The 10793-nt window shown below is 52.0% G+C and overlaps 1 protein-coding gene across 1 annotated transcript; it reads right to left on the minus strand.

The window, feature by feature from the left end:
* Positions 1-7142: 7142 nt before the first annotated feature.
* Positions 7143-10493, minus strand: LOC127692356 (alkaline phosphatase, germ cell type-like). The gene is made up of 11 exons (XM_052192618.1): positions 10427-10493; positions 10233-10349; positions 10008-10123; positions 9670-9844; positions 9266-9438; positions 8900-9034; positions 8732-8804; positions 8496-8630; positions 8220-8411; positions 7939-8058; positions 7143-7853 (listed from the first exon to the last, which is right to left on the minus strand). The coding sequence occupies exons 1-11, from the start codon at positions 10491-10493 to the stop codon at positions 7561-7563; spliced, it is 1596 nt and encodes a 531-aa protein (XP_052048578.1). The 3' UTR covers positions 7143-7560.
* Positions 10494-10793: the final 300 nt, after the last annotated feature.

The raw sequence follows: 10793 nt of genomic DNA on the forward strand, positions 1-10793 counted from the left end.
AGCCTTGGTCACCTTTTCCCTCATCCTGCACACTTGCCAGGCTGAAGAATTGGGAGTTCTCTAGTTGAGAGCGGGAAAGCATGGGGCCTTCAGTCTGCATAGTGTGTCTTCACCGACAGCCTGGTTCTTTAGTCTTTGCTAGTCTTTCTTGCTCAATGTCTGCTTCACTAGGGAAACAGTGGAGGCCGAAGCTAGCTTGGTCTACAGAGGCAAAGCCTGGCTCAAAAACCTACATCAAACAAAACAGCAGAGCTCAACTCAACTTTCAAATTCTAGAAGACTTGCCAGACATTGTTGGAACATCAGGGACACAGTTCTGAAATCTTTCCCTCCAGGCAAGAAATAGTTAGGCCCCGCCCACTGTGGTCTACCCAGCATAGGGAAAAGGGTCCTTCCACACTTCAGCCCTTCGTAGTCAGCCCTCACTCTCCTCCCTGAAGTGGGGAGTGCCCTGGTTGCAGGGTAGCACAGAGCCCTGTGGGGCACTGTGCTGGGGAGTGAGAGCCTCCAGAATTCCTGCCCACCTGAAGGCCTGCAGTTTCACCAAACACTAATTATTCTGGAAAGTTCTTGTTCCCTCCTCCCACACTCTGCTCTTCTGCCTCAGACTCCAAAGTGGTGGAATGAACGGGATACACTTCTGAGTCTGGCTTTGGATACTGATTGTTTTGGGTTTTGCTTTTGTGTTCTTGGTTTTATTGAGTCAGGGTCTCATGTAGCCCAGGCTAGCTGGGAACTTGTGTGTAGCCTAAGATGACTCTGAACTCCTGATCCTCCTGCTTTCTCCTTCCCAGTGCTTGGATTCAGGAGGATGCCACAACACCCAGCCTGGTTTGCCTTTGACACAGGGTCTCCTCCTGTAGCCCAGGCTGACCTCAGAGTCACTCTTGAGCTGGAGCTACTCTGGAATTCCTGATCTTCTGCCTCCATTTCTGGGGTACCAGGATGACAGGCAGATGCTGGCATGGCCCAGTCACAGGTGGGTTTGCTTGATTTGATTTGGGGATTTTGATATTCTGAGTTAAGACCTCACAGTCTTAACTCACAGCAGCCCAGGCTGCTCTTGAACTCGATAGGTAGCCAAGGATAGCCCTGAATAGCGGATCCTCCTGCCTCTGGATCCTCCTGCCTCCGGCTCCTGAGGACTCAGATCATAAGCCTATGCCACCATGCCTGGTTTTATTCAGGGCTGGGGATCAAACTGAGGATTTCACACATACCAGACAAACTCGGACAACTGCATGAACTCCCGAGCCCCCTGGAGAAACTGAACAAATCACAGTTGTCACCACTTTACATGTGGGCCAGCGATGCTTCAATGACCCAGCTTTGCTGTATCTAAAATCAGGTTCACAGCCTCAGTGCCCACTGGATTGAGGTCACACTCTCTGTGACCCACAACCATATGTTATCTTTGGAAGGCTGACCCAAAGGCCTGCATTATCTTTGCTGTTGTGATAGGTGCACAGTGTCAAGTGCCTCCCATGCTGTTCTTATGGTGACTCCGACTTCCTCAGCTGGGGTTTGCCCCAGTGTCCTGAAATCTGTCTGTGTGTCTGCAAAACACTAGGGATCAGGTACACATCACCTGTCACCTCTGGTGATCAAAAAGACAGAAGTTGGTACCAGGGACTGGGATACTGCTGTGATACGCCTGACCATGCTTTTGTTTGGACAAATGTGGATTTTTGGGACTTTGGATTTGGACAGCAGTAGAATCATCTAAGTTGAGCTCAGTGGGCCATTCTGGTCAGAATGTGGACGACTCTGTAGCTCACAGTGATTTGAATGGTGCAGACCTGGCCCAAGAGGTTTCAGTGGAGAAGACTTTTGGTAAGTGGTGTAGAAACTGTTTTTGTATTATTTTGGTGAAGAATGTGACTGTTTTTTGCCATTGGCCGAAGAGTCTGTCTGAGGCCAAGGTGAAGAGATTTAGATTAATTTCTTTGAAGAAGGAAGTCTCAAAAAAGCCCAGCAGAGACTTTGTTTTATGGTTAAGTCTCAGGAAGAGTATTTTGAACAAGCATAACAAGTTTAGAAAGGAAAAATATAGCCGGGCGTGGTGGCACACGCCTGTAATCCCAGCACTTGGGAGGCAGAGGCAGGCAGATTTCTGTGTTCAAGGCCAGCCTGGTCTACAGAGTGAGTTCCAGGACAGCCAGGGCTACACAGAGAAACCCTGTCTCAAAAAAACCAAAAAATAAAAACTAAAAAAATAAAAAAAAGAAAGGAAAAATATAAAATATATGGTTGGACTATTAAACGGGCTGAACTGAACCCTGTGTTCAAGGATATTAAATTGAATTAAGGGAGTGGTGACCTTTGAGTGAGATCCCACCCAGCAAAGTTTAGGTCCAGGTTTGGTGGCGCTTGCCTTTAATCCCGGGAGCTTGCCTTTAATCCCGGGAGACAGAGGCAAGCAGATCTCTTGAGTTCAAGGCCGGCCTGGTATGGAGCAAGGTCCAAGGAGAGAAAGGCTTAAACTCAGGCAAGGTTTTACGTGCCTTTAATCTCAGCACTCAGGAGACACAATCGTGCTGATCTCTGAGTTCAAGGTCAATCTGCAGAACCTGTTCCAGGGCAGCCAAGCTAGGCAGTGTGAAGGAGCAGGAAAACAGACAGCTGGTGAAGATGCAATGGAATAGGGGGCCGTGGTCCAGCCCCAGAAAGAGCAGAGCTTTCGGAGCTTTGGCCACGCATCTTTGGCTTTTTAGTGAAGAGGAGAAGGGGACAATGGATGCTGGTTAGCTGGAGCTAAAAAAAAAAAAAAGTGGTGACTTTAAGAAGAGACCAGCTGCACTGAGGTGAAATCTGGGAAATGTTTTCTGAGAGCACAAAGATGCCGTGTTCCAGAGAGAGCCAAGGTTGTACCTTATGCTGTAGCTGGACTTGGTAACGTGTAAGAATCTCCAAGGTGGTACTGGTTTGAGGGTGTGAAGGGGTCATGGAGAGCAGCTGAGGCTCTGTGACAGGCCATGGAATGGAAGGTCATTGGTGAAGGTGCAGCCTCAGTTGCAGTTGATTGCCTAGGATTGAAGGGGTCAAGCAAAGAAGTTGAGGCTTGGCACCATGGAGAGAGCCTATGAGAGGCTATTGGTAAAGCGTAGTTGCAGTAGAAGACCCAAGTATATTGGAGATGCCAGTACCATGGGATGACCACCAAGAACAGCAGCAACAGTGGAGTGGATCAACCTGAGCTTAGAATACTACAGAGGGCAGAGCTGGAGAAGTGACCCAAGCCCTTTGGAGGAACCCAGAAGATCATGTGTGGATCCCAGACATTGGAACAAGAAGCTGTAATGGATATAGACAACCCAGCCATTCAGGGCCACCTATATCCCTGTGTCTGTCCACCTCATGTCTGACATGGAGTAATAGTTGCAGTTCTTCCATTTGACAGCGTTGATCCACTGTGGGGTGAGAGGTACAGGCCCCAGAAACAGGTGTGTGTGGGAGTACACACTCGTGACCTCCGCTGTCAGTAGACAGAGGTAAGAAGATGGAGAATTCAACAAGACTGGAAAACCAAACACAGCTCACCAATGCATATATACAGTGAAAACGTTTTAATCTTACAGGAAGGCTGTGAGTCTGTATGTGTGTCGGGGGATGGGGGTGGTGGTAACTCTATTCCTTCTGCCCTGGATCTCTGTCTGTCTCCCCAAACTGACAAGGACAGGTACACTCTGTTTGAGAGAGCCTTGTGCTCAGCTCAGCATGAGGTACAAGGAGGTTTCTGGGAAGGGCTGGGTCTTCAGGGAAGGACTCCAGAAAGGAGCAGTCCCAGGGGGTTGGTTCAATGGTAGGTCTTTTACTATATGTTTGTTGGTGGCCCGTTAGTTAAGTCCTTCCTTTCTGAGCTTGTGGGAGCCTGTCCTAGTGCAGGGCCTTGGCACCCCCAGGGTGTTCCTGGGTCACCTGCTGAGCCTGCTGAGGCCCATTGGTAAGGAGAAGGCTCAGGGGCTACATCCTGCTGCTGGATCTGATGGAAGTGAGCAGCCGGGGCTGGTGGATTACTGAGGGGAACTGGAGAAGGCTGTCTGCTTTCTACCCCAGATCACCATGCCATGTAGAATGGACTCTGTGTACAACAGTGATGCTGTAGACACTTAGCACCCTGCCAAGTGCCCTAGACCTCGTGGGCAGTAGAAGGTACGGGAAAGGACGCTGATTCACAGGATGGTGCCCCAGGGATAGACTAGGGCTTCTGTGCATCTGGGCTTCTGTGGGGTTTTTTGTTGTTTTGCTTTCCCAGACAGCATTTTAATGCATAGCCCGGCATGTCCTAGAACTCATGTGGTAGACCAGGCTGGCCTTGAACTTGAGATCTTCCTGCCTCTGCCTTCAGAGTGCTGGGATTAAAGGTGTGTGCCACCACCACCACCCTGCCTTTCTGGTGTGTTCTTGTTGCTTCTTTCTGAACCCTCCTCCTACAGGACCTTTGAGAATATTCACATGGCATCTGGCCCATGAAGTAGAAACTTAAGGGTTCTTTGGAAAGTCAGTTGTGTTTGGTGGTGTTTTGTTAAGGCAAACAAGTGAAGGAATGGTTCGTTGAAGTGGATACAGCTGGATGACTAAGGCAGACTTGTCAAGGAATGTTCTGACACAGGAGAGAGGGTGTTCTGTTAAAGCAGGCACGTGGCAGGGCACGCGACAGATTCTTCGCTAAGGACACCAATGTATTGCTCCACATTATATTGAGTAGTTGAACTCCATTTGTTGGACGTGCAGTGGCTTCTTACCACTTCTGCAGACTAGGGTTGGTTGGCAGAGTGATGTCAGCTGAGACAGACTCACATGCTGAGGCAAGACCTGTGGAGGACACGTGATGTTTGGAAGGCGCATAGACAGGACTCAGAGGTCGGTGAAAGGGGCTGAGCTTGGCTTGCTTGCACAGCTAACACTTGCTGGTCTTGGGTCTTCACTGATCTTCAGTTCTCTGAGTCACAGCGTGTTCCTCTTAGCCCTGGTCCCTTCTGCTGACTTGTGCCGAGGCCGAGGCCTGGCTGTCTCTGCTAGGTAGTGCCACTGCTGCTGACTCGTGGTTGCTATCCTGACTCCACTGAACTGATGGAATATCTGTGAAGTGTTGCCGAGCGGATCGAGCTGCCGCTGCTGACCTGTGCCTGACAATTCAGATGGGAGTTGCTCCAAAGAACCATTTCTAAGCAGGTATCCTTTCTTTAACACTACCTCTAGTGTGTGGTGGAGTTTAAGGAGTTTAAGAACTATCATTAAAAGTAGCCTTTGAAAAAATTAAAGTTACAGGCCCAGATCTTCCGGAAGGACCTCTCTGAGGACAAGGATGTTGCTAGCTCTGAGGTATCTGCAGCAGGTGTGCCCGCTCATCCTCCACACCCCACAGGTGAGGCTGCGGGTCCCCTACTCCTGACTCCCAGTTTCTTGCCTCAGGGTCCCATCCCAGAGCTGTCTACTTGGTGACCTTTGAATCCCCATCTCTGCAGATGGCAGCTGGGAGCACTGCATCATGTTTCCAGATCCCCTGGTCAGATGTTAGTGCTCACTGCTGCCCTCTAAGAGCCTGGATGGCTAGGGTCCTCCTGGGATGGTGAGGTGGAGAACCTGGATGATTTCTAGGGCAGTTGTCACCATAGCTATTGTACTGGTTGGTCTTGTGTGTCAACTTGACACAAGCTGGAGTTATCACAGAGAAAGGAGCTTCAGATGAGGAAGTGCCTCCATGAGATCCAGCTGTGGGGCATTTTCTCAATTAGTGATCAAGTGGGGAGGGCCCCTTGTGGGTGGTGCCATCCCTGGGCTGGTAGTCCTGGGTTCTATAAGAGAACAAGCTGAGCAAGTCAGGGGGAAGCAAGCCAGTAAGAAACATCCTTCCATGGCCTCTGCATCAGCTCCTGCTTCCTGACCTGCTTGAGTTCCAGTCCTGACTTTTTTTAGTGATGAACAGCAGTGTGGAAATGTAAGCTAAATAAACCCTTTCCTCCCAACTTGCTTCTTGGTCATGATGTTTGTGCAGGAATAGAAGCCCTGACTAAGACAGCGATATTCCCTGACCACCTTAGGAAGAGCTGAATGGTCTCTTTGCCCATCAGAGGTCAATGAGGTCAACTCCAAGGCAGCCTCTGAGAGTCTGGAGTGGAGTACCTACAGGGAGATGGGAAATTGTATTGTCCCTGATCCCTTAGAGCCATGTCAGAGCCTGAAACACATTCTTCCGTGTGACTGGGGCTTTTTATACTTTGGCCTTAGTATGTTACCTGCTCTACCTCTGCAGCCAGCTAAGGGGTGGGGCCTTAGGCAAGAGCTGAGCTGTGTGTGGTTACGCTATTTGGCCCTTGCAAACCTGAAGCTCACTCCAGGAGGCTTGTACTCCTACAGGGCTGCTCATGTCTGGATTTTCCAATGCCCCTCCAACTCCCTGTCCCTCTCCCTCACTCGGTCTCCGTTTGTCACTCTGCCTCAACCAGAGCACTCAGCTTTTCTTTCAGCAAAGCACTGCTAGCATTGTGCTGTGTAATAGTTCATTTTATTATTGCAAAATCTCCCAGGAGAATGAAGGAAGAAGCATCCTTTGCTCGGACATTAATGTGCAAGCCGGGCCCAGAGGCACGTGAGTGTAATTAGAGCACCTGGGAGGTTGCGGCAGGAGGAACGTGAATGGGGGCAGCTGAGGTTATGACGGTGGCCTCAGCCTCTCCAGGCTCTGTTGGGTGTGCTGTGGACACGGAAGCCAAGAAAAGCCAGCACACTCTTGTTCAGTCCTTGTCCTGTGGGGACACCAAGTGTCTACATGGTCCTCAGGCACAGGCTGGGCTGGTGTCACATTTTCTGGGAGCTGGCATCTGTGACAGGCACCAGTATGGCATTCCCGTGGTCTGCTGGGTATCCTGTTAGGTCGACGCTGGGTATAACAATGAGGTCTGTTGTTAGAGCCCATGGTGTCTGAGGCTGGGAACCTGAAGCCAAAGCACAGGACACCAGAGGGGCAGGAGGAGTCTGGAGGAGATATATATATGATATCAGTGATATCAGTGATAGCCACGATTTTACTTAGGGTTTTACTGCTGTGAACAGGCATTATGACCAAGGCAACTTTTTTTTAAAAGATTTATTTATTTATATATTATTAAGGGTTTTTTTTTTTGTGTGTGTATGTGAGTACACAGTTGCTGTCTTCAGACTCCAGAAGAGGGTCTCTGATCCCATTACAGATTGCTGTGAACCACCATGTGGTTGCTGGGAATTGAACTCAAGACCTCTGGAAGAACAGTCGGTGCTCTTAACCGCTGAGTCATCTCTCCAGTCCCCGACCAAGGCAACTCTTATAAGGACAACATTTCATTGGGGCTGGCATATAGGTTTAATCCATTGTCATCAAGGCGGGGAGTGTGTAGCTCCCAGGCAGGCATGGTGCAGGAGGAGCTGAGAGTTGTACATCTTCGTTTGAAGGACTTCCTCCAACAAGGCCACAACTCCTAATAGTGCCACTCCCTGTGCAAACCATTTTCAAACCACCATAGCCGGGAACGTTCGAGCCAGCTGTGGGACAGTGGAGTGGAATCCAGTGAGCTTAGGTAGTCAGGGCTCAGCTGCCACCATCAGCATCAACATTGTCCCTACCAACAGGAACAGCAAGGCGGGGGTGTGGCCCAGGTGCGCGGCACTGCTCTGGCCGGCAGGGGGCGCCAGGCCGCAGTCGGTGTAGGGCTCCAGGCAGCCTGCGAAGGCCATGACGTGTGCAATGTAGTTCTGCTCCTGCACTCCGTGCACCAGGTGCGCCTGCGGGCCACGCGCGAATATCGCCACGTCCTCCCCGCCGTGGGTCTCTGACGACAGGGGCACAGCCGCCTGCTGCCGGTACTTGGGGTCACCTAGGGAAACAAGGTATTCAGGCCAGGAGAAGACCCCAGTCTCCTCTGCTTTCAACTACAAGGGTGGTGGCTCCACAGAACTTACGACTCTCTTTGTCAGTGACATCTGGCCGGGTACCTTTCTCAAGTTTATAGCCGGGACCATTGCCATATAGGATTGAGGTGAAAGGTTTGCCATCCAGAGCATTGAAGGGGGCCCCCAGTCCTGCAGGGGGAGAGAGACACTTGGCCACTGCCCTGGCATGAAGCCAATACACACCAAAATACTGTATCCATACACACTTGACAGACAAGGAAACTGAGGCCCATAGAAATTTCTCCTATGTGACCAATACATTTGATACATTTGCCTTGTCCCTGACCTACCAAAGATGGAGTTCCCTCGAGGCACATAGCCACCGAAAGAGAAGACGTGAGAGTGGTCAGCGGTGACAATCACCATCGTGTCCTTCTCACTGGTGAGCTTGGCTGCCTTCTCAACCGCCGAGTCGAACATGACAGCCTCAGTCAGGGCACGGTAGGCTACGGTTTCATGGTGGCCATGGTCGATGCGGCCCCCTGCGGGAAACCAGAGATGAGAGATGCTTGAGCCTGTGCTGGGCCGCTGCCTCCTCCTCCTGTCTGCCAGGCACGGGCACTCACCTTCCACAAAGAGATAGAAGCCTTTGCGGTTCCTGTTGAGCATGCGCACAGCCGCCTCCGTCATCTCGGCCAGGGAAGGGTCCTGAGCAGGGTCTCGGTAGATGTCATATTTCATGTTGCTAGGTTCAAAGAGGCCTGAGGGACACAGAAACACACGGATCCCAGGGTCATGACACTTACATAGATGTTCAGTGAAGTCCTTCTAAAAGATGACGTGGTAGGAAACGGACCATTACCCATGAGGTGAGTCACGGCTGAGTCCTGGGATGCCTGAAGGAGCTCTGTGCGGTTCCACACATACCGGGCCCCCTGCAGGGACACAGCCAGTCTTAGCACACACCTGTGAGATGCATAGCCCTGTCCTAATTAATGCTTGCCAGCCCCATACCCGGTGCCTCTGTCACCTGGTGCTTTGCCAGCCATTTCTGTACCAGATTCTGTCCATCCAGCCTGCTTCCGGACTGAGCTCTGTGGCCCGAGTACTCAGGGTCCGGTGTCCCCTTGGGAAACATGAACTTGCGGCCCCCACCAAGGATCACCTAAAATCAGAAGGTCAGGACAGGAGGACTTGGAATTCCTCTGTCTCCTCCTGACAAACTGACAGATCCCACCAGCTATGTGGGAAGGGCATCTCCTAGGCTGCATGTCAACACCCGTCCCCTACCCATTCCTCAGACACCACAGAGGACCCAGAGCTGGGGCTGTTAGCTGCCTATACTGTGGTGACACCTCCATACAGCCCTCCTCCCTCCCTCCCCCTTGGGGCTCACATCAATGTCCATGTTGGAGATGAGCTGTAGAGAGATGTCCTTGCAGCCGTCCTGCAGAGCAGCAGTGGACATCTCTGCATCCGAGTACCAATCACGGTTCACAGTGTGCGCATAGGTGCCAGCTGGAGAGGCGTGCTGCACCGATGTGGTGGTCACCACTCCCACAGACTTCCCTAGAAATGACAGCAATCAGGTGCTCCAAGCTTGCTCTAGCTCCTTAGCCTGGCCCTAAGCCACTTGGTTTTGCTGGTTTTTGTTTGTTTGTTTTTGCACAAGTCCTTGCTATGTAGCTCTGGCTGGCCTGGAACTCACTATGTAGACCAGACTGGCCTTGAAGTCAGATCTGCCTGCCTCTGCCTCCCAGCTCCTGGGATTAATGGCGTGCGCCTCCATTCCGGGTTTACCTGCTTCCTTGGCACGGTACATCACCGAGAAGACCTCGTTGCCAAATGTGGTGTTGCACTGGTTGAATCGAGCAGCCGCGCTCAGGCCGATGGTCTTGTAGTTGGCCTTGACCCCGCAGAGATAGGCCGTGGCCGTGCCTGCGCTGTCTGGGACCTGTCTGTCCACGTTGTATGTCTGGGGACAGAGGCACTCTCAGCTGGGTGCTACTGGTAGACATTAGTCCCTGCGTCCTGGGACATGGCTACACTGTCCTGCTTGCAAACCTGGGCCCCAGGTCTTCTGGGTTCTTCCTCCTCCAGCCCCCTTTCCCGTCCTAGATATGCATCCCAGTGCTCACCTTGGACAGAGCCATGTATGGGAAAAGGTCCATGGCCAGGGGTGTCTCAGGTCCTAGATGACCGCTCAACTGTCCCTTTAGGATCCTGGTGGCTGTCACCGTGGGCACCCCCATCCCTGAAGGAACAGAACCTGGTCAGTCCTGAGCTCTGAGGCTTTCCTGGACCCATCAATGGGTGCCTGGAGCTTGGGGGAGCCCCAGGGTGGCTCAGCCTCCCACACTCACCGTCCCCCAGGAAGATGATGAGGTTCCTGGCTGCTGTCTGAATGGGCTGCAGCTTTTTGGCAATCTCTAGGGCCTCCTTTGCCTTTTGGTCCCAGAAGGCGGGGGTCTTCTCCTCCACTGGTCAAGGGAGAGGCAGGTGTCAGCGGAATGCTGTGCTTGTGAGTGGGGACCAGCAGGGAGAGCGGCCTTCTTACCTGGAATGACACCAAAGGACAGCTGTAGCCTGAGGCCCAGCAGCAGCAGCACCCAGGCTCCCTGCATAGCTGGAGATGGTGGAGGGATGGCTGTAGTTGAGAAACTGTTCTTGCTTGAAAAACTCAGTGTCCCTCCCTAATCTCCAGGCTCCTCCCTGACCCCACCCCTCCTGCTCTGGAAAGGAAGCCCCTGCCTGGACAGAAGTGACAGGGTGTGGCTAGGCTAGCCTGGGTGTGTGGGGGAGGGGCGGGCTGACAGATACTACCCCATGGTTGCCCTCCCCCTTAAGGGTGAGAGGTTGGAAGCTGCTTTTCCCGGGGTGAGGATTTGTGTCCTGTGCTGCTGGGACCACTCTCTGCTCATGGA

The sequence above is a fragment of the Apodemus sylvaticus genome, chromosome 9 (genome assembly GCF_947179515.1).
Source record: "Apodemus sylvaticus chromosome 9, mApoSyl1.1, whole genome shotgun sequence".
NCBI lineage: Eukaryota > Metazoa > Chordata > Mammalia > Rodentia > Muridae > Apodemus > Apodemus sylvaticus.

Excerpts from the sequence above, each read along its gene's own strand:
- LOC127692356 (XM_052192618.1), bottom strand. The coding sequence starts at position 10,493 with ATGCAGGGAGCCTGGGTGCTGCTGCTGCTGGGCCTCAGGCTACAGCTG. Across the intron at positions 10,124-10,232 it reads CATCATCTTCCTGGGGGACG|GGATGGGGGTGCCCACGGTG; the intron begins GTGAGTGTGGGA and ends CTGTTCCTTCAG. Across the intron at positions 9,439-9,669 it reads GTACCGTGCCAAGGAAGCAG|GGAAGTCTGTGGGAGTGGTG; the intron begins GTAAACCCGGAA and ends TGTCATTTCTAG.